Source organism: Sorghum bicolor, chromosome 3 (genome assembly GCF_000003195.3).
Source record: "Sorghum bicolor cultivar BTx623 chromosome 3, Sorghum_bicolor_NCBIv3, whole genome shotgun sequence".
NCBI lineage: Eukaryota > Viridiplantae > Streptophyta > Magnoliopsida > Poales > Poaceae > Sorghum > Sorghum bicolor.
In genome coordinates this window covers 65,794,480-65,817,175 of record NC_012872.2, presented here as the reverse complement: position 1 = coordinate 65,817,175, position 22,696 = coordinate 65,794,480, and the positions used below count along the sequence as shown (strand labels likewise).

Genomic DNA, 22,696 nt, shown 5'->3' with positions numbered 1-22,696 from the left:
CGCGACTCCAAACACACTCCACATTTCGTTACCATTTCCCACCTCCGGAAAATATTTTTTGCCTTTTTATCTCCCCTCGTTCTCCCTTCCCCCGCTCTCTCTCTCTCTCTCTCCACCCCCTCTCCGATCCAAGCTACCGACGAACGCCGCCACCCGAATTCGAAACCCTAGGCGGCCGCTGTAGAACACGTGAGGCTATAGTGCCTCTCGTTCGGCGGAGCCGGCCCGTGGCGGCAGCGGCAGCCGGCCATGTCGACGGAGGACGAGAAGCTCCTCAAGGAGGCGAAGAAGTTGCCGTGGGACGAGCGGCTGCAGCATAAGAACTGGAAGGTGAGGAATGACGCAAACATCGACCTCGCCGCCCTATGCGACTCCATCACCGACCCTAAGGACGCCCGCCTACGCGAGTTCGGTGAGATACCCTCCCCTACGCCTCCCGATCCGCCACATTTCGCGCTCGGATCTGCGCTATGCTCGATTAGTGCGGGTCCGTTTGCGGATTTCAAATCATATTTTCGGTGCAAGATCTGAAGTCCAGTGTTTTTGTGTTCTACTCCGGTGGTTAGGGCCGTTGTTTAAGAAGACGGTTGCAGATTCCAATGCGCCGGTACAGGAGAAGGCGCTCGACGCCCTTCTCGCGTTCCAGCGAGCTGCTGACGCCGATGCATCAAGGTGTGTGCCTTCAGCTGCCAAGTCATTCCCCTTTATGCTTCTGATTATTTGTCATCTTCAACGATTTATGGAGTGTTGGCTTCTCTCAGATACGCGAAGGAGGTTTGTGATGCAATCGTGGCCAAGTGCCTCACTGGCCGACCAAAGACTGTCGAGAAAGCTCAAGCTGCATTCCTCCTATGGGTGGAACTGGAGGCAGCAGAGGTCTTCCTTGTAAGTTGATCATCAATCCCTTGATTGTTATGATTGTGAGCTGTTGGTGAAATGCATGTGCATGCATAATACCAGTTCTTTTTTGTTCACTTGGCTTTCACAACATGTGGTGAAATGTTCCATGTAGTTGCAGGTAGTATTGACAGTTTGGCATTGTCTAATACACCAACTATCAATATTGTTACAAATGCTAAGCCTATGACATAGGATTATGTGCTGCATTCCTCCCGCCAAATGATTTTCATTTTCAATTATTAGCAAATAGTTGTTCACATTAGCAATTTCTAGGCACTCCTTATGGACAAATGTGACAAGCATGAAAGTCATTTCTCTGGTTTGCCATTCAGGATTTACTGTGGTCATGGGTATCATGTAAAACAGTAAAAGCATGCAACATATTGATTGCTACCATTAAAAAGGGTTTAGCTACTACCAGGTGTTCTTTCTGAGGGAGACAACTAATTGCTCCCATTAAAAACATTTGTGCATTTGATTTATGGTGACAATAACTGTTTTCTTTAATTCCCAGTTTGTTACCATTTTGAGTTTTTTTGTTACATCATCTGTAAGCAACCTTTTCCTCCACAAGTCTTATGGAACAGCCACTGTTCATATTTTGTTTTATTTGCTCACCGAAAACGCATAATTGCATGTCTGTTTAATTCCATGTTCCTTCTTATAACTATGTATAGCATGGTAACTTGCTCAAGAAACTACATACTGTTGTGCTGTCAGGAATCTATGGAGAAGGCCGTGAAGAACAAAGTGGCTAAAGCAGTTGTACCTGCTATTGATGTGATGTTTCAAGCACTCAGGTATGTTCCTAGCTGGTTCTTTGGCTCCCTGATTTGGCAAGTTCTTGTCAACTCTAATCAACATCTTTCCTCTGCTAGCGAATTTGGAACTAAGGTAGTGCCACCCAAAAAGATTCTGAAGATGCTTCCTGAGCTGTTTGACCATCCAGACCAGAATGTTCGGGCTTCTTCTAAGGGTTTGACACTAGAGCTTTGTCGGTGGATTGGCAAAGACCCTGTAAAGTCTATTTTATTCGAGAAGATGAGAGATACTATGGTGCGTTATTCTTAAAAGTTTAACATGTGTAATTGTGTTCTGTCACTCAATAATACAACCAATATTCGTTGTGTTTACAGAAGAAGGAGTTGGAAGCAGAGTTGGCAAATGTGTCCGGACTTGCTAAGCCAACTCGAAAAATAAGGTGTTTCTATTTTTGCCTTTTAAAAACAATTCTTCCTTTTGTTGTAATTAATCAATTAGATGAAAACACTTATGGCCTATTCATGGTTCAGATTGTGGGACTGTGATTCTACACAACCATTTGAAACGCCAGCTGAAATCAACTGTAGTACTATTTATATTTGAATAATTATTTGCTTTCCTTGAGAGTCTGTAGATAGCCTATGGATTATGTCTTGATACTCCATTTTGTTACGTGATGGTAATTTATGTAATTTTTGCATCTCATATATGATATATCACATTGTTTCACTGCCATCTATGTATTTTAACCAAAATACTACTAAACAACCTTAAGGGGTACATAGGCTTGGATTACTAAGACCTCTATGAGGAATTTTCAATTCATTGATTTAGCCATTGAATTTGTCTCGTATAGGATGGTGTAGTGGGCAGATTTTGTGGAACACACACAACTTGTATAAAACTTGTTCCTGATATTATTTTTGTTTTTGGGCCCTAACAAATGTGTTAGTGTTAATGCTGCATTAGCTTCTTTTGTATTTGTGCAATTTGTGGGTCAGTGTAGATTGTACTGTTGAACTGCTATGTATTATGCAATTTGTGGGTCATAAGGAATGTGTATATTGTACTGTTGAACTGCTATAGATCTCTTTGGAATCACCTGTACAATGTACATAATGTTAACGAAGCATACAGCTTGCTATGAATATGATCTTCCTTTGACTTGTTTCATGAGGCATTGAACGTTGTGATTTGGCACTGTGTTCCAGATCCGAACAGGAAAAGGAACTTGAGGAGGAGGCTGTGCCAGAGACAAGTGGGGCAAACACTTCTGAAGAGGCAGCAGCAGATGGTGTGATCTTCTGTGGATTATTGATATGGATATTGCTGTTGATAGTTTGTTAAAACTAATGATGGGAATACTTACACAATTCTACTTTGCAGCCCCTGTGGAGATTGATGAATATGACCTTGTTGATCCTGTAGACATTTTAACCCCACTAGAAAAGTCTGGATTCTGGGACGGTGTGGTATGTGATCTGTCTTGAATGCACACTATATTGGTCACACTGTCATATGGAAAGTAGTTATTATATTGGTTTTTGATGTCTGATGCCAGAAAGCAACTAAATGGTCGGAGAGAAGGGATGCTGTGGCAGAGTTAACCAAGCTTGCTTCAGCAAAAAAAATTGCTCATGGTGATTTTCATGAAATTAGCCGGACACTAAAGAAGGTCAAGTCTCTGAGATTGTTTTTTCGCCTATATTGCATGATCTTCTAAATCCTTGTGATATGTTAATTGTCCAAATCTTCAGCTACCACCTTTTGGGTGTTTGTATTATTTTCTTTTTTGAAGTCTTATGATTAGTTGTGGGATAATTTGGCTTAGAAATTAGCACTTTTATCTAATCTTGGGTGTTAAGTTTTGAGGTATTCAATATTTGTTTTTTTGGATTCTTATGTTGGTTTTTGGTACTGCAGCTCATCACAGATGTTAATTTGGCTGTTGCGGTGGAAGCTACTCAGGCAATAGGGAATTTAGCTAGAGGTTTACGGGCCCATTTTTCTGGAAATGCACGGATGCTCCTTCCGGTTTTACTTGTAAGAAGAACAACCTTTTTCCTTAATAACTGAAACTTGCTATTAAATCCTTTTGTTGCTTTACTGTGTGGACTTTGATGCCCATTGAAACTTGCATATTTCTGTTTGTCTTGATTCTTTTCAACAGGAAAAATTGAAAGAAAAAAAGCCGACAATGGCAGAAGCACTAAATCAAACACTTCAAGCGATGCACAAGTCTGGCTGCTTTACACTTATTGATGTGATTGAAGGTTTGTAATTTTCTAGCAATTTTTATTGCACATGTTCGTCTGTAGCATTATTTTCATTGTTGTGGTTGTTTTTTTTGGTCTGAAACATATTTTGATTTCCTCTAAAGCATATTATTGTGTAACCACATTACTTTCACTAAAATGGACCATAGGTCCCTATGAATTTGTATAGTTTGTTCCCTGTACCTGAGAATTGCGCATTTAAGATCCCAAAACCTTTTCAAAGCAAGATTAAATCTGAACTAGTTTGAAATATTCGATGACTGATAACTTTTAGATGCTGACCTTTCGTAACTTAATAAGTGATTAAGGGAAAGCTACCAAAGGTTGTCCAGAAAAAAAGTATTTACAATTCTTGTTGAATCTCAAGACATGAACCTTTCAGCTTTGATCAAAATCTGAGCAAGAAAATGCTGTCTTTTGATAATGCAGATGTTCGGGTGGCTGTAAAAAACAAGGTGCCCCTTGTTCGTTCCTCAACGCTGACCTGGGTTGCTATTTGTATTGAAACAAGCAATAAAGCAACTGTACTAAAGTTGCACAAGGAATATGTTCCTATCTGCATGGAGGTGAGTAACCACTCTATACTTTTAGCTACACCTCTGTTTTTAGTTCTGTTTTTGTATTTGAACTGATCTGTTTTTCAATATGTAGTGCTTGAATGATGGTACTCCAGAAGTACGAGATGCTTCTTTTTCTGTTTTAACTGCCATAGCCAAGGTTTTCTTCTTGAGAGCTTGCTTTTCTCTTCACTTCATTACATTTATTAAAATGTAGCTTTAAAGCCTGGATTTTTTGTTACTCTTGCTCTCTATAGATGGTTGGTATGAAACCATTGGAACGATCCCTGGAGAAATTAGATGATGTGAGGAAAAAGAAGTTATCAGATATGATAGGTTCTTCCAGTGACACTGTTTTGAGTTCAGGGACAGGTTAGATTCGCTTTTGTAGTTTTACTTGTATTTAAATGGACCAAATGTCTCTGTTTTGGACTAATTTCTGTACAAACCGCACTTTTCCAGCTCCAATCACAACATCAGGAGCAGCAACATCTGCTCGCGGGGTATGTTAATTGATCTTCTAATTTCAATATTATATGATGATGTTTGCAACCTGTCAGCCTTCTAATTTACAGTTCTCGTGCTGTGTTGGGGAATTCATGTTAGAAAATTCACCATTTGTGATTGGGTTTTGTTAGTTATAGCTTAAAAAAAAATCTTTCATGCTGTCGCTGAGTAAAAAACTAGAAAAAAGGGACAGTGCTTTCAAAAGCTTAACGATTACTAGTTATCAACTTTGTTTGTTAGAACAATGTTTATTTGGGACCAGTTCTGTTGATCAAATGTTTGACAACCCAAGTAAGATTATTCTGTATCTTACAGGTTGCAGACAGCATGTCAATGAAGAGATCTGCTGCAAGCATGCTTAGTGGAAAGAAGCCTGTACAGGCAGCGGTTAGTTTTTTTAGATGCATATTTGATGTGTAAGTTTCTAGTATTTGAATTTGTGCACCATGTTCTTATGTGGGATTGTTTTCCTTGTTTCAAGGCTGCCACCAAGAAATCTGGACCATCAAAATCCACTGCAGCGAAAAAGACAGATGGTGGATCACAGTCTAAGACATCAGCTGCTCCTGAGATTGAAGATGTTGAGGTGATTTGTTTGTTGGAATCACACCATTTCCTTGTTCTGATAAGCCCTTTGTGATGTGCATTACTGTGCCTTTACTAAAGAAGCATTGTTTGTTAGTTTAGGACTTCCATTTTATCATTTCCTTTTCCTGGAAATTTTATAGTCCTTATGAATACCTGATTACCTGTATTCATAATGTTTGTTGTTTTAGAGTTGGGCACTTCTAAGGAGCTAGATAAAACGACCATCTTACACTCAAAAGTGTTCGTGCACGAGAAAAAGTTAGTTAAATTTGCAATTACAGAAGGGCAGGACTGGAAATTGCTATCTGAAGATGTCTAGAAGTTTCAGGACAAGTATTTGAATATTGTAAGAGAGTAGATAACAAATATTTTAGACAGTAGTGTATTTTATTTTGGCCAAAAGATACTAAAACAATGGACTTAGATGAACTTTTATTCCCCTTTTACGTCATCTAAATGTTTAAAGGACTAATTGGTGTTGATTTTTTTCTTCTCAAGTAGTGGATACTATATAAAAATCATCGGTACTGATAATACGTACAACTCATGTATGATATTTATTGGTTTGATCTTTTGCAGCCGGCAGAAATGAGTTTGGAGGAAATAGAAGAGAGGTTAAGGTCTGTTGTGAAAGCTGAGACAATTTCCCAGCTAAAGAGCTCTGTCTGGAAAGAGCGCCTTGAAGGTTGCTGATATCCCTGTGCTGTCTATCCTGTAGTTATTGTCTATTTATTTGGTTTCAAAGAATTCACTTGAATTGCTTCTTTTTTCCTTTTAAATGCCGTATCCTTTTTTCTGTGGCTCTTGTTGGTTTTCATCTGTAGCCTAGCCAACTTTATTGGGATAAAGACTACTATTCTTGTTCTGTTATCTGTTGCACTACATCTATCTGTTTGTTTGCTCTTCTTAAACTTGGCTGTCGTATTTAAGGACTATAGCATGCTTGTGTGCGTGCATGTGGAGGCATTATCCTATCAAGGGTGGTAGTGTGCAATGACTGTTCTATGCCTGGCAATTGTTTTCATCAGCTTATTAGAATAACTCATAAATTCATAATTCTCACACTTGGTTGACACCACAAAATAGGAAGCAATCTTATCGTGACACTTTTATTTGTATGCTAAATGTCGCTCCTATTTTCTGCTGTGAAGCTTTAAGAAAGAAGAAACATCTACAGTGAGAATATAACATTACTCTGTGTGGCAGCTATTGGCATACTCAAGCAAGAGGTGGAAAGTTTTACAGAACTTGATAAGTCCGCTGAACTTCTGATTCGTTTGTTGTGCGCTGTGCCTGGATGGAGCGAAAAGAATGTTCAGGTTCTTACTGTTTGATAAATTTTTTTGGTTGAAATATCGCTTTGCTATGGAAGTAATACCATTTAAATGAAACAGGTACAACAACAAGTTATAGAGGTCATCACCTATATTGCCTCGACTGTAAACAAATTTCCAAAGCGATGTGTGGTTCTATGCCTTCTTGGTATGGGCCCCTCTACTTCTCCATGTACTTTTTTTTATGTAATATGTATATCTTGCACCCAAAAATAAAGATTGAGTTTGCTTTCGTCAAATTACCCACCTAATCTTAGCAAACTTGTCAACAGATTAAAACCACGAGTTTCTGAGCATTGGTGACAGTAAATTATAAATAGTTACGCTCACAGAAACTAGGCTCTAGACTGCTGGTTGAACCTAAGTTATTTTCCTGCCTTAGTTTGGTTGATGGGTTCATAACCACAGGCTAATAGGCTATTGACTTACATCCAGGGTCCGGGCTTAGGACCTTGTTTATGAATGTTTAGATTCACTGTATAGGTGCCCTTCAGCTGGCTACTTAAATTAGGCATAATGTTCTACTTAATCTGCCCCAAAATATAAAGATTTCTATGCTTGTCTAAACTATCCTAAGTTTAACCATTATTATAGAAATGAAGAATAATATTTACAGTGTCCAATGAGCATAGTTAGATCCACTATGAAATGTATTTTATACTTCTCTGACTTCCCAAATGTTAATACTCTTCTTTATAAACTTGGTCAATCTTCGAATAACTATCCCTTCAGTAATCTCTTCTTTGAAAAATCAAGCAAGGTTTGGAATTTAGGATAGGCTTGGAACTTAGGTCTCATAATTTATTTGATTCAATTTCAACAAACTTCTGAATAATTTAATTTCAACAAATCTTCATTTCTAAACCAATAACTATCAATCCACTGTTTGGGCTTCGGTTATTTTTTTTCCTCGGATACAGAGGAGAAAGTTCTATTTATGGATTTTGATTTTAATATACTTGCCTGTGGGCCTTAGTTTAGGAACTTGTCTCTGATGTGCTATAATATAAGAGGGATCCATGCTATTTTCTGCAGCAGTTTATTCATAAATAATGTAGCATGGAGCTTCATCTTGGTACCCTGTTTCTGTCTAACTTGTTTTGTGCTTATTTTCACATCTAATTTTGGATGTCCTAGTGTTGTCTGCTGAGCATACAAGTGCATTTCGTTTGGTTGCATATAACCTATTGTCATTGATCTATTGGTCATACTTTACCAGTTTTAAACATATATTAAATGTTTCCTGTTCAATTCTTGGTCATGTGTAAAGTTTGACTTCAGTAAATTTGTTAACACCTGATTTGCTATTTTCTCAGGCGTAAGTGAAAGGGTTGCTGATATAAAAACACGGACCTTTGCAATGAAATGTCTCACTGCGTTTTGTGAGGCAGTGGGTCCTGGATTTGTGTTTGACAGGGTAAGAGATACCGTTACACTATTATTGTTTTTTGTTCAAAAGGTCCTCCACATTTGTTTAATTAACCCAATTAGGTGTTGTTATATGCTGGTCCTCAATAAATACAGTGTATGCACTGTTGAACATCTTTTCCATATTATTCTGTGCTTTAGATGCACACTGCTTATATGATGTTTGTCAACTACTATAATTATGAGTAATTATTTTGTAGCTTTACAAAATAATGAAGGAGCACAAGAATCCCAAGGTCCTTAGTGAGGGTATTCTTTGGATGGTCTCTGCTGTGGAAGACTTTGGGATCTCCAATTTAAAGCTAAAGGTGCACTTTCCTCTGCTTGTTTGCTCTATATTTACAGTGTTACCACACTTTTGTTCTTATCTGTCTTTGCTGTTCCAGGACATGATTGATTTTTGCAAAGACATCGGTCTTCAGTCTAGTACTGCTGTAACAAGAAATGCTACTATAAAACTAATTGGGATGCTACATAAGTTTGTGGGCCCAGGTCACTTTCTTGTCCTCTTATATTTTCTAATATGTTATGATATGATAGTCGCCATATCATGTTCTTGAAATAAACCATCCTGCAGATATTAAAGGCTTCTTAAGTGATGTTAAACCAGCACTTCTAAGTTCCCTTGATACTGAATATGAGAAAAATCCTTTTGAGGTATGCTGTGTTACAGTCATTGTTTGGAAAATGCTTACTTATTGTGACTTCGATTTTCACCGACATCAGTTTGGTTCAATTATTAGGGTGCTGCTGCTGCTCCGAAGAGAACTGTTCGAGTTCTGGATACTGCATCTTCCGCATCTGCCGGCTCGTCTGATGGGCTGCCACGGGAAGACATTAGTGCTAAGATTACACCTACTTTACTAAAAAATCTGGGCAGTCCGGACTGGAAGGTAGTGGCCTCTTTTAAATTATTTGATTTATTCTGTAAGTTTCTTGGATTTTATTTAAGATATTTGATATTATGCTTTTATGTGAATTCACAGGTACGACAGGAGTCCATAGATGCAGTCACCAAAATTGTGGAGGAGGCTAATAAACGTATCCAGCCTACAGGAACAGGTCCGCTGATTATATTCATCTGAAACGACTATAAATGTATCCGTTCAACTTGTAGTAAATTGTCTTGGCCATCTTATCACTGCAGCTGACCTGTTCAGTGCGCTTAGAGGCCGTCTTTATGACAGCAACAAAAATTTAGTAATGGCAACCTTGTCCACAATTGGTGCCCTTGCATCTGCTATGGGACCTTCTGTTGAAAAGTCAAGCAAGGTTTGGAATTAATCATGATTTCTCTACTTCTGCATGTTTATTTTGGTCGCTAGAATAACTGACAACTGTTTGTTTGTTATGAAGGGTATTTTGGCAGATGTGCTGAAGTGTCTTGGTGACAATAAGAAGCATATGCGAGAAAGCGCTTTGACTGCTCTAGATTCGTGGGTTGCTGCAGCCCAACTTGACAAGATGGTTCCATATATTATAGTGTCTTTGGGTGATCAGAAAACAGGTTCAGAAGGGCGAAAAGATCTCTTTGATTGGTTGTCTAAGCATGTTTCAAAAATGGGTGATCCATCTGAGGCTTTGCCTTTGTTGAAGCCATCTGCATCTTCTTTGATGGTATTAGTCTAAACTGAATTTTTTTATTGTTGTTTGTTTGATTTATAGTAATGTTGTTATTCAATGGCTATACCCTTCTTTTGAAAAGGATAAATCTTCTGAAGTCCGCAAAGCTGCTGAATCCTTTATGAATGAAATTCTCAGGATCTGTGGCCAAGAAGTGGTATGTTTCATCCGCCTATTCCATTCATTCATCTTTCCATTTAATTCTGCAGCATTCTCCCTACAACTGAATTTATTGTTTTGGTGTAGGTTGGAAGGAACTTGAAAGATTTGCCATCACCTACTTTGGCCATTGTATCAGAAAGGCTGAAACTGTCCACTGTACATGAAGGTGGTGTCTTACATATTGTGTATTGTAATTTGTAACATACTCCGTTCATTCTAAATCAAAAGACGTTTTGGGTTTTGTAGATACATAACTTTTGCTATGCACTTCGATATACACTATGTATAGATACATAATAAAAGCAATGTATCTAAAAAACCAAAGCATTTTATAATTTGGAACGGTGGGAGTATTTGTTTTCATGTACTTGTTGAAATTTTTGTTCTTGGCTTACTATTGTTGCTTATTTCATCAGGATTTTCTGAATCTGTTAAGATGGTGACAACAAGCATGAGTTTGCCATCAAAAGCAGGTTTGAAGAACAATAAGCATGGTCCTAATGATCGTGGTTCTAATGTGGGCAAACCTGTGTCCCAAGTATGTGTCGCATCTTTCTTTGTCTTTGTGGATAATGCTATTGATACCTATTTTCTAACTACTACACTATCAGAGAGGACTTCCAGCTAGAGCATCTGTTACTATGGTTTCTACTCAAGACCCTGCACAATCCCAGTCATTATTTAACATAAAGGACTCAAACAAGGTGAGCAATCATCAGGTCCTGCAACATTCCTGTATTATGCACAGGTCTCATATAAGTTTACCTATTGATCAGGAAGAGCGGGAGAGGCGTGTTTTGGTAAGAAAATTCAAGTTTGAAGAACCGCGCCGAGAGCAGATTGATGAACTAAAGGTTTGTATATTGCATAAACGGGAACTGCTTTAAGATTGTTATATTTACATCCTGTTATATTCCTTGTTAGAATCTTCCAGCTGAGTGCTTTTATACTGGTATTTTTCCTTGTGGCCGTTTTTGTATAACATAAGTACTCATATTTTGATATATCAAATGCTTTCAATGATAACAATGAGAACTAAGCTGTTACAACAGATGTTATACTTTCGTGCTTGCATGCAAAATCCTATGGTTACTGTTGGACACAACTCGATCAAAATTCATGGTAGTTGTTGCTATGAAGTCATGTAACTAGAGGCAGAAATCTGAACTTTTTAATCAGTTTACATTTACATTATAAAAAGCAAAGATCTATAGCCTGGTGTTGCCCTCAATAATAACAATGAGAACTAAGCTGTTACAACAGATGTTATACTTTTGTGCTTGCATGCAAAATCCTATGGTTACAGTTGGACACAACACGATCAAAATTCATGGTAGTAGGTGCTATGAAGTTATGTAACTAGAAGCGGAAATCTGAACTTTTTAATCAGTTTACATTTACATTAGTACAAAGCAACCTGGATATGTGGTATTAAACGATGGTGTGGCAATGATTGACCCCTTGGAATGAAAAGAAAACCCTTTGTCTGACTGGTATTAGAAATGATCAATACCCAGATTTGTCATAGCTTCAAATATTTGAATTCAAATATGTAATCTTTAAAAAGTTGGATGTTCACCAAATAGATATGTTAAATTGGTGTAGGTGAATTTGATGTTAAAACAGAGGATGAAATATAGTGGGTTTATACGTCTTCCTTTTGCCTGATCTAGTATATAGGGTTACTACTGTGTGAACATATTAGCTAATTCCCTTGGAATAACATTTTATGTGCAGATTGATTTGTTTAAGCATTTCCGAGAAGATGTAAGCTTGCGATTATGGAACTCAGACTTTAAGAGGCAAATAGATGGTATTGAATTGCTACAAAAGGTTGGAAATTGATCACAATATTACTTAATCTCTTTATTAGTGTGATTTAACTTCGTTTGTTCCTGTGAATTTTCTTGTTTTGATGCTGTTACAACTGTGCAGGCACTTCCTTCGAGTGGAAAAGAAGTGATTGAACTTCTTGACATACTATTAAGGTGGTTTGTCTTACGCTTTTGTGAATCGAACACTACATGTTTGTTGAAGGTGAATGCATAGCACTCTTGTTAAGAATCATGCTGGCCTTATTTCCGTTTGTTGCGACCCAATAACCTAATTTGTTTCCTGTACTGTGTACTACCTTCGCTTATAGGTCCTTGACTTTCTTCCTGAGCTTTTTGATATTCTAAAAGACCAGTCTTACATGTTGACAGAAGCTGAAGCTGCAATTTTTCTTCCTTGCCTCATAGAGAAGGTATGATTGGTACAAAAGTGCATATTGGATGTGTAATCATATTTCATATTACAATCATGACCTAATTATTGTTGTTCTGCAGTCTGGTCATAACATTGAAAAAGTCAGGGAAAAAATGGGGGAGCTGATAAAGCAATTGGTCAACATTTATTCTCTTCCTAAACTACTTCCTTATGTTCTTGAGGGGCTCCGCTCCAAAAATAACCGGACAAGGATAGAATGCGTTGATATTATTGGATACTTCATTGACCATCATGGGACAGAGGTCTGAATTGCTATCTTCACCCATTTGCCAGTTTGGTGGTCTTGCTTTACTTATAGTAGATGCTTGTTTTTGTCATGCAGGTTGGTGGGTTGATGAAAAACTTGCCATCTGTTGCAGCACTGACTGCAGAGCGTGATGGTGAGATTAGGAAAGCTGCCCTTAATACGCTTGCAACAGCCTACAAGAACCTTGGTATGCACCCACCCTTTTCTTCCCTTTTGAGCAGATGATATTTCATTTACATTTGTAGCTTCTGTTGGTGCATAATCAATCAAACCCGTTAGTTGGGTTTCAAACTCAATATTTGAGCATTTCCATATGGCCCAGTCTACAAAAAAATTGAATATTTTCTGTATCAATTGTCTTGAACAGTTTATATGATTTATTTGACATTTGTGCTTGTGTATTTGCACAAGAAATAAATCATTGCATCTACTCAATTTAGCAGGATGTCTCCTTTTGCAATATTTTATACTATTGAATTGATTTGCATGAGCCTCATAATATACTTTGTTTGACAAAACAGGGGATGATGTATGGCGATATGTTGGAAAACTCTCAGATGCCCAAAGAAGCATGCTTGATGATAGGTTTAAATGGAAGGTTTGTTTCTATAATCAAACATATGATAATATTTTACAAAAAGGTACTGCAATTGCTTTACGACTAAGAATGTACTGTATTCTGCCTGATGGTATGTTAGGCAAGGGAAATGGATAAAAGGAGAGAAGGAAGGCCTGGTGATGCTCGAGCAGCTTTGAGGCGTTCAGTTAGGGAGAATGGGTTTGTTCTTTGTTCTGTGTCTCTGAATCTTGCCATTTATTTATTCCTAATGTGATGGCTGTTTTTTTAATTGTCTGTACTTTCATTTTGTGGATGTAGGTCTGATATAGCAGAACAAAGTGGAGAAGTAGTCTCCCGTTCTGTGACGGGATCAATGATCTCAAGGTTGCTCCAGGCTCCAGTTGTCTTACTGTGCTCTTCATATGTTCTTATATACCATTACATAAAGCTACCTGTCTATGCTTGACTATCAATAGGGACTTTGGATATGCGGATGCTCATATGGATAGACACATGGTACCTAGGCAGATTCCAGCAGCAACTGGTCCTGCGGATTGGCGTGAAGCTCTCGAGATAGTTGCATTGGGTTTGCCTGAGCAGGTCATGCTGTCTATCACTTCCCATAGTTCTACCTATCCCATCTATTTGAAGCTGTGTTCTTTATTTTTTATATTATATTTCTACATATTAAGATTTTACATTCATTCTTTAAACAGAAACATTGGTCTGATATATGCTTTTCGTTTTCTGCAGTCCGTTGAAGGTATGAAAGTTATATGCCATGAGCTAACGCAGGCAGCTGACCCTGAAAGCACGGTGCTTGAAGATCTTATTAAGGAAGCTGACAGATTAGTGTCATGCTTGGCTGTTATGGTTAGTATTTGTTGTGTTATTCATGTTCTGTTTTCTTAAATCTTATTTTGATCATTGATCTTGCAGGTTCCAAAAACCTTCAATTTTAGCTTATCTGGGGCTTCTTCAAGGTCTTGCAAATATGTTTTAAATACACTCATGCAGGTTTGACATTTGTTTTTGGCCCTTTACCTTTCTTATGGTAGATTTTGTTTATCTGAAATCTTGGGCTATTTTAACAGACATTTCAGATCAAACGTCTTGCTCATGCTGTGAAGGAGGGTACTCTTGACAACCTTATTACGGAGTTACTCCTTTGGCTTTTAGATGAAAGGGTTCCTCTTATGGATGATGGCAGCCAATTACTCAAAGCACTTAATGTTTTAATGCTTAAAATCCTGGTATGTAAATTTCTATTTCATTCTCTCCTTTGCTCTACTTGTTCTTTTTTTAATGGCTCTGTTTGAAACAGGATAATGCTGAGAGAACATCCTCGTTTGTTGTGCTAATTAATTTGCTGAGGCCTTTGGATCCTTCAAGATGGCCATCGCCTACACCAGCAGAGTCTCTTGCTGTAAAAAATCAGAAGTTTTCGGACTTAGTTGTCAAATGCTTAATTAAGTTGACAAAGGTACATTATTATCTGCTTGACACATGTTCCTGAATCTCTTCATGACATTACATCTGATGTTTCCTGAATTTCAACTTTACAGTACTTCTGACACCCTGCATTCCATCTTTCAGGTTCTTCAGAGTACAATATTTGAAGTTGACCTTGATCGAATTCTTCAGAGCATCCATATTTATTTACAAGAACTAGGAATGGAAGAAATACGGAGAAGGTCCGCATCCCTTCAATAGCTCTTTAAATATTTTCTTGAATTTTGGTTTAAATAGAAATTCTGTATAATCTGTAGAGCTGGTGCTGATGATAAGCCATTAAGAATGGTCAAAACCGTATTGCATGAACTTGTGAAGCTTCGGGGGACAGCAATAAAGGGTCACCTTTCAATGGTTCCTATAGATGCTGAACCTCAGCCAATAATTCTAGCGTACATTGATCTTAATCTCCAGGTAGAACTTGCAAAACCACCATTACCAACAAGCTTCTTCGTGCAACCTTTTTTTCTTGCTAAGCAACATTGTTCGGTCGTTGTAGACCCTTGCAGCCGCTAGAATGCTGACGCCATCGGGACCTATGGGTCAAACTCACTGGGGTGATGCTGCGTCGAACAATCCAAATCCATCTAGTCACTCAGCTGACGCGCAGTTGAAGGTACAACTATCTTATCTTTTTTTAGTTGTGCTTGCTTGTGACACAAATGCTTAAGATTAAGGCAGTGATTTCACATGTTTTTTTTCTTCTCTTTTGTGGCTATGAACAGCAAGAGCTTGCTGCTGTCTTCAAGAAAATCGGTGACAAGCAAACATGTACTATTGGCCTTTATGAACTGTATCGGATAACTCAGCTCTACCCAAAGGTATTATTCCTTGTATTGTATTATCGAATGGCATGTAAACTTGTCAAGCTGAGGCCGATTAATGTACTTTCACATTAACACTGCTTATTACTTGGGGAACTATTTGTGAACTGGTTTAGTCTACATTGAAGATTTTAATAATGTGCTGTGCATATATTTCTTTTGAAAGTGAATCTTCTATTGAGCATTCAGCTTCCATATTTCTGTTCATAATCTGATCTGCTATCATTATCTCAGGTTGATATATTTGCTCAGCTTCAGAATGCTAGTGAAGCATTTAGGACCTATATCAGAGATGGGCTAGCTCAGGTTTGAAACCTCAGTCATGGAGGGGTTTGAGCTTGTTATGTTAATGTTGTTTGAGGTACGATTGAATTTAATTACATTGTTTACAATGCAGGTGGAGAAGAATGCTGCAGCTGGAAGAACGCCCTCTAGTCTTCCATTATCCACACCACCCCCAATAGCAGCAATACCCTCTCCAAAGTTTGCACCATCCCCTGTCCACACAAAATCAATTGGTAGCAAAACAGATTATAACGAAGATAATGGCATTGGTGAGACACAACCCTTTAGAGGTCAAGGTGACGCCACCGACCAACAGACTGATAGATACCAGACCTCAGGTCCCCCATCCTACACTGCCTCAATCAAGTTGCATGCATAATTATATATGCTATCAATGTTTATGTGATCTGATTATTGTAATCATTATTTCTTTACCAGCAGGGACATTGGATGCTCTTAGGGAGAGGATGAAAAGCATTCAAGCTGCAGCTATAGGTCATTTTGATGGAGCTCAGGCTCGGCCGTTGGCAAGTATGAACGGAAGTAATGTGCTGCATGGGGGAGCACGGTTGGACGGTGAACCCCAACAACAAAGCAATATTCCACCCATGGATGAGCGAGCTCTATCTGGGCTGCAAGCACGAATGGAGAGGCTAAAGAGTGGGTCTATGGAATCACTATAGATACGAAGAGAAATACCAACCATTGTAATTCATTGTAAATTTGAGGCATAGTGATGCTGTTGTTTGTAGATAGGTATTTGAATGTCGGAAGAACTACATGGCACGGGGCCGACATTTCGTAACCCCTGTGCCTGGTTAAGCCATTCTTGCAGAGCCTTTGGGTGCAGTTTTAGATAAGAGCTAGCCAGATGTTTTCCTTGTAGCTACTCCATGAAGGACTAATTAGTGTTGACACATTTTGCCGTACTGTATTGGTTTTCTTGTGGTGTACAGCAATAGAATTTTTCATTCTCAAATACAGATGTTACTTGTGAAACATACGGTTTTCAGAATGCATATTCGTTTGGTTTCGTTGGTGTGTTGGAAAAACTATTGGAGTGTTTGGATTATAAAATGGTGTTTGGATTGGAAAAATAAAAAACTATCTAAGTTTGACACCCTTTATTTTGTTTTATTAAAGCATCTCCAGGAGTTTGGTAAAACATCTTGTTATCTTGATTTTTTAGCAAAAAGAGAAAAAAAAAGTCTTCTCTGATAGTTTAGTAAAATAGGTACTCAAAAATAAAAAGTTTTTAAATATTCTTTTCATTTCAACTCATAAGTTTACAAATTAGAGAGAAGTCCCTATCCTTCAAGTAAAAGATATGATTAGTTCTAGTAAGCCAAAAAATAACAAATAGATGTGGATCCTACTATAAATTTTTAAATTTTAGTAAGCTATTATAGGTTAGAGAATAATAAAATTTAAAGTTGTTATTTCTTTTATTAACTTGCTAGATGTATTAGTTTAGCAAGTAAATTATACCAAACTCTTGGAGATGCTCCATACAATCAAACTGTAAAAGTCCACTTTGTTTCAAGTCAACCATTTTCCAACTTTGATCAATATTCAATAATATCTATATTTTACAAACTGAAAACAGAATATTGGCATTACAACATGTGTGAAAACACTTCCATAAAACAACACATTTTTTACGTCTTTCTCCAAAAAAAACATGGAGATTGTAAGGGTCATGTGTTTATACGCATGGTCGACCTTAGTTCTAGTAATTTAGTGAATTTTTTTGTATATTTTTAATAATAATAACCGTGTCTAATTTGTTTTTGTAGAACTAAGTTCATAATACGCATGGTCCCTTTTGGTTGCGGAGTCCGGCTAATGTGACATCGCATCACATGTGTTGTTGCGGAGTATTATTCTATCAAACAATCAAAAGGGTTAGATATGTATTTTTAGATGTTGTTATTATTAAAATACTAAACTGATTAAAAAAGAATTAAACTATAAAAAAACCTAATTTAGTGGACATGTGTATTGGGATGTGTTAGATTAGATAGGCTCTGATAGGTCTTAGTGAGGCAAGAGAATAAGGTGGCGGCAAGACATGTAAACAGAGTTAAAATGTGTAAGTGTGTAAAAATTGCATGTGCTAAGCGATCCAACGGGTTAAAAAATAAAAATGTGGGAACAATCAGCGGATACATTCGATGTTAGGCCTTGTTTAGTTCACCCCAAAAAGCAAAAAGTTTTTCAAGATTTCCTATCACATCGAATCTTTCGACACATGCATGAAACATTAAATATAGATAAAAATAAAAGCTAATTGCATAGTTTACCTGTAAATCACGAGACGAATCTTTTGATCATAGTTAGTCTATAATTGGACAATATTTTTCACAAACAAACGAAAGTGCTACAGTAACGAAATTCAAAATCTTTTCGCATCTAAACAATGCCTTACCATTGCTTTGCATTTACCAGACGGTCTGGATGTTTTGTTCGATAGGAGCACCGAACATTTGGGTGTTGCCGATCAATGAGGAGTTGAACACTATGCCAAGGCACTAAAAAGTTTTGATTTTTTTTTTTCAAAAAATGAGATAATTAAGCACTTCTTCCTTGTATAGTTGTATGCCATTGCCATTTTTCTCATGTGGTTATGGCTACAGCCTACATACATGTTACTTTAAACCCTCCACAACATCATTGTATTCTCATATGTCTCGGAGTTGGCTTTGGGGAGTTTATGAAGAATTTGAAACTTTTAGATCTGTTGGGGGACTGCAACTACTTTTTTGTCACTTTCTTGCAGAAATGATTTAATGTTTGAAAAAAAACATGCTTATTCTCCTTTGCAGGTGGTACACTAATCATCCATTGGCTCCACTCATGGGTATCCTCTAGAAGCTTTCTTCTCATACTTTAGTTGCGATGAATTATTGCAAGTTGTTATGGTATTTTTCTCCCTCGTACATGGACGATGATGTAGTTTAATAATTGATTATCATTAGAGCACATAGCTCTCCTTTAGTTGTTTTTAGGCTATAATGATTTCGATATATTAAAATCCTCCCTTTGTAAAAAATATTACTAGCTAAAGCCTGATTAGGAATGATGTTAAGGAATACATCAAAATTTGCATGAAGTCAACTTTTTTTTGGTCTAACGAGAGTGGTGGTTACCACTAGTGATAGAAGACTCAATTCTGATTTTCATAGAGTAGGGTAACAAACATGATAACTAGTTCTAAAATAGCCAAGATAATTTGTTGTAAGCAAGTGCAACCTAATGACACACACAAAAAGCTCTGTATAGCACAGCTTGAACCAAGGATTCACTCAACCACTTTTTCAAAGAACAATTTTTTTTGCTGGTTGCTGCACCTCTTGTCGTACAGAACGAGCCCACAGGAATCACAGTCCACATTTACACACACGATGCGCCATTGTTCAAGCCTTGTTCAGTTGGTAAAGATTTTTGGTTTTGGATACCGTAACACTTTCGTTTGTATTTGATAAATATTTTGTAATTATAAACTAACTAGGCTTAAAAAATTCGTCTCATAAATTTCAAACAAACTGTATAATTAGTTTTTTTTATCATTATTTAATGCTCCATGTATGTGCCATAAGCAGCGACGGAGCCAATAGTGGGGCTGGTGGGGCTCCAGCCCCCCTACGGCCGTAGAATCCACGTAGCCCCTCCTAGCCCCTTCTACAAATTTTTATCATCGATGCTATTTAAGAAGGGGCTGAAATTATCTTAAGGTAGCAGAAGCCTTCTCTAAATATTTTCCTAGATTCGTCACTGACCATAAGATTTGATATGACATGAAATCTTGAAAATTTTTTGGTATTTTTTGTAACTGAACAACCGCTGATTCAGACAAAATGCCCCGCCGGCGCCGCAAGGCCACAGCCGCACACACAGTCACGGGACGGGACAGAGCTTCGCCATGGACACACAGCAGGAGTCGCAGGTGATTGCGAAGCGGCGCACGTGAGGCTATGACCCGGCCAGCGCACGTACGGATCTCGATCGGTTGGTTAGCATCTAGCGCGCGAGATGGATGGGGCAGGTCGTCGGATGTGTGTGGTGACGATCGATCCTGCACTGCTCCCACCGGCTGCAGGGATTTGGTCCAGTCAAGGCCATCCGCCACCGCACAAACACGAGCACGCACGCATGCACGGCGGCCGTGGCTGACGCCTTCGTGCTGTCAGAGTGTGCCTGTGTTTGCGTCAGCACTGGCGTCACTCGCCGTCGACCTCCTCTTGGATATGCCTACCTACGGCCTACCTCTCTGACCATGACCCTCATCGGCAGCTTATGTCGTCGTCGACCTTTGTGCTGTTTTTTTTTGAGAACCTGTAGAACTTAAAAAGGCCAACTTTGTTTAGTCCAATTTATTTTGGTTTCACAATGTGATCGATTGTGAAATTCTGAGCATATATATCACACAACGGCAACGGGGGTCGTCCTGGATTAATTCGGTAATGAAATGGGTATCCGTCCCATCGACAAGTCTCGGGCCTTGTTTAGTTCGCAAAAATTTTCAAGATTCCCCGTCACATCGAATCTTTGGTCGCATGCATGGAGCATTAAATATAGATAAAAATAAAAACTAATTGCACAGTTTATCTGTAATTTGTGAGATGAATTTTTTGAACCTAGTTACTTTATGATTAGACAATGTTTGTCAAATAAAAACGAAAGTGCTACAGTAGCCGAAAACCAAAGTTTTTGCCAACTGAACAAGGCCTCACTATAGCCACCACATAGGCCTTGTTTAGTTTACCTTAAAAACAAAAAAAATTCAAGATTCCCCATCACATCGAATCTTACGGCACACACATGGAGCACCAAATATATATGAAAATAAAAACTAATTACACAGTTTGTCTGTAAATCGCGAGATAAATCTTTTAAGCCTAGTTACTCTATGATTAGACAATGTTTGTCAAATAAAAATAAAAGTGCTACAATGTCAAAATCTAAATTTTTTCGGATCTAAACAAGGCCATATATATTCTATGTCCACAATTGATAATTAAGAAACTCTACAATTAGAAATCTGCCTTTTGAAAAACGGGGTTTTGCTTCCAAATGCTGTACTCTCTGTGACTCTATTTGAAGTCTTTGAGGGAACAAAAGAGAGAATGGTTTCATATGGACAAGTGTCATAAGATGGATACCTCTCAGCTTTCCATTAACACATGTTTCTTGTGCAATTAATTAGGGTACAGTTTTTCCCCCCCAACTTTCAACTTACACGGCCGCACATTTTTCATCACTGGACTATAAAACACGGGGTTTTCTATTTTCTTAAAAAGTAACAATAACTGTTGGTGCTTTATGTTGAGTTATTTGAATCTTATTGATTCATGTTTCTAGTGTTCCGATCCATTGCTTGTAGTCACACATGTTATTCATTCATGTTTATTGCGTGATGTTTGAGGCATGCCTTGTCTGAAACCTATTACCTAATCATGCAATCAAAACAAAGTAAAGCGCAATATAATGCATTTTTTAAGATAAATTTAAAAGAGAACATAAATACGCATATACCCTTGTTTTATTTCATAATCAGTTGCTATCATCAACGTGATTACTGATGATTGGTTGATAAATGAAAAGTATCTAATGCAAAACTAGGTTTTATCCTCCAGAATGCATTATATTTGAGGAGAAACTTTAAATGCCAAAATGCACTTTATTCTAGGATGGATGGAATAACATTTTTTTCTTTAAAAATGCTAGTTCCATATTTTTTTATTTTAGTTAATATTATTTATGATATTTAGAGATGAAAACAATTTATTATTATTTTTTTTATAAAATACTCCCTGTGTTCTAAATTATAAGTCGCTTTAACATTTGGCAGATAGAGTCACTATGTATCTGGACATATATTGTATCTATATACATAGCAAAATAGATATACCAAAAAAATCAAAATGACTTATAAATTTGAAACTGAGGGAGTAGAAAACTATCTTTGAAAATTGAAACCAGCTAGAGGACCAAATTTATCTGCTTTTAGCAATTGAGGGATGAACAAATATAGGAAAGTACCTAGATATACAATAAATGTTATGTATTAAGAAAAGCTAGAATGACTTATAATTTGGAATGAAGGGAGTACTATTATTCTTTCAGCAGTATCTGATATGAGCAAACCATTGACTGGTGTGTGATTACTTCATCAATCTCAAGATCTATCATCTCTTTCAAAGGTATTCATGATGTCAGTTGTGTGTTTTTGTGTTAGCATATGTATTTATATGCGTGAGTGTGTATATACCATAGTCAAATCTAAATTAGATTACCTATGACAACTACTCTCACCATTCTTCACTGCAGATTTGTTATAAGTCAAAATTTTCTAGTCTACCAAGTTTATAAAAAAAATATCAATATACACAACATCAAATTAACTCCATTACATTCTCTATGAAAGATTTCTTGATAGTGTATTTATTTAAGCTTTAGATGCTAATATGTTTTTTTAAAACTCAAGCAAACCTAGAAAACTTTGATTTGAGATAAAACTGAAGTACACTACAATTTATTATGGAGAAAGTAAGTATACTGGCTTTATGGAGGAAGCAGTAACAACTAACAACTCCAATAGACTAAGGGCATGTTTAGATCCCAAATCTTTACATCCCAAAACTTTTGGCTGTAAATTTTACATCAAATAGATATTTAGATGCTTCCCAAATTTTTTGATCTGCAAGACACATGACACGGGTCCCTAAGCAAGTTTACACAGTTTGGAGTTTAAAGGTCCTAAATTCCAAATCTTTACGGTCAAGTTTACAAGTCCATGTTTAGATCCATTCTTCCAAAAAGTGCTCATTTCTTCAAAAGTTTTGGCCGTTTAGCTGCATCTAA

General features: G+C 37.5%; 1 protein-coding gene across 2 annotated transcripts; it reads left to right on the top strand.

Moving 5' to 3' along the window:
- LOC110433379 (protein MOR1) lies at positions 12-16,831 on the top strand. Of its 2 annotated transcripts, none has more exons than XM_021455339.1 (53): positions 12-412; positions 567-672; positions 762-885; positions 1,621-1,700; positions 1,779-1,956; positions 2,037-2,101; positions 2,874-2,956; positions 3,049-3,134; positions 3,224-3,337; positions 3,586-3,705; positions 3,833-3,935; positions 4,368-4,504; positions 4,590-4,655; positions 4,753-4,867; positions 4,958-4,998; positions 5,318-5,389; positions 5,484-5,588; positions 6,170-6,275; positions 6,797-6,909; positions 6,985-7,072; positions 8,241-8,341; positions 8,553-8,660; positions 8,739-8,844; positions 8,930-9,009; positions 9,096-9,245; positions 9,339-9,414; positions 9,500-9,624; positions 9,709-9,969; positions 10,058-10,132; positions 10,222-10,303; positions 10,554-10,675; positions 10,749-10,841; positions 10,914-10,991; positions 11,875-11,970; positions 12,073-12,174; positions 12,281-12,382; positions 12,465-12,647; positions 12,728-12,839; positions 13,174-13,250; positions 13,351-13,430; positions 13,530-13,595; positions 13,688-13,811; positions 13,965-14,084; positions 14,151-14,228; positions 14,306-14,464; positions 14,536-14,694; positions 14,808-14,905; positions 14,981-15,137; positions 15,223-15,339; positions 15,449-15,544; positions 15,782-15,853; positions 15,945-16,170; positions 16,274-16,831. In XM_021455339.1, exons 1-53 carry the CDS (start codon positions 250-252, stop codon positions 16,513-16,515), a joined length of 5,988 nt encoding a protein of 1,995 aa, XP_021311014.1. In that variant the 5' UTR covers positions 12-249; the 3' UTR covers positions 16,516-16,831. The 2 variants fall into 2 exon arrangements, with proteins under 2 accessions (XP_021311014.1, XP_021311013.1); XM_021455338.1 differs by having other exon boundaries at positions 13-412; positions 16,271-16,831.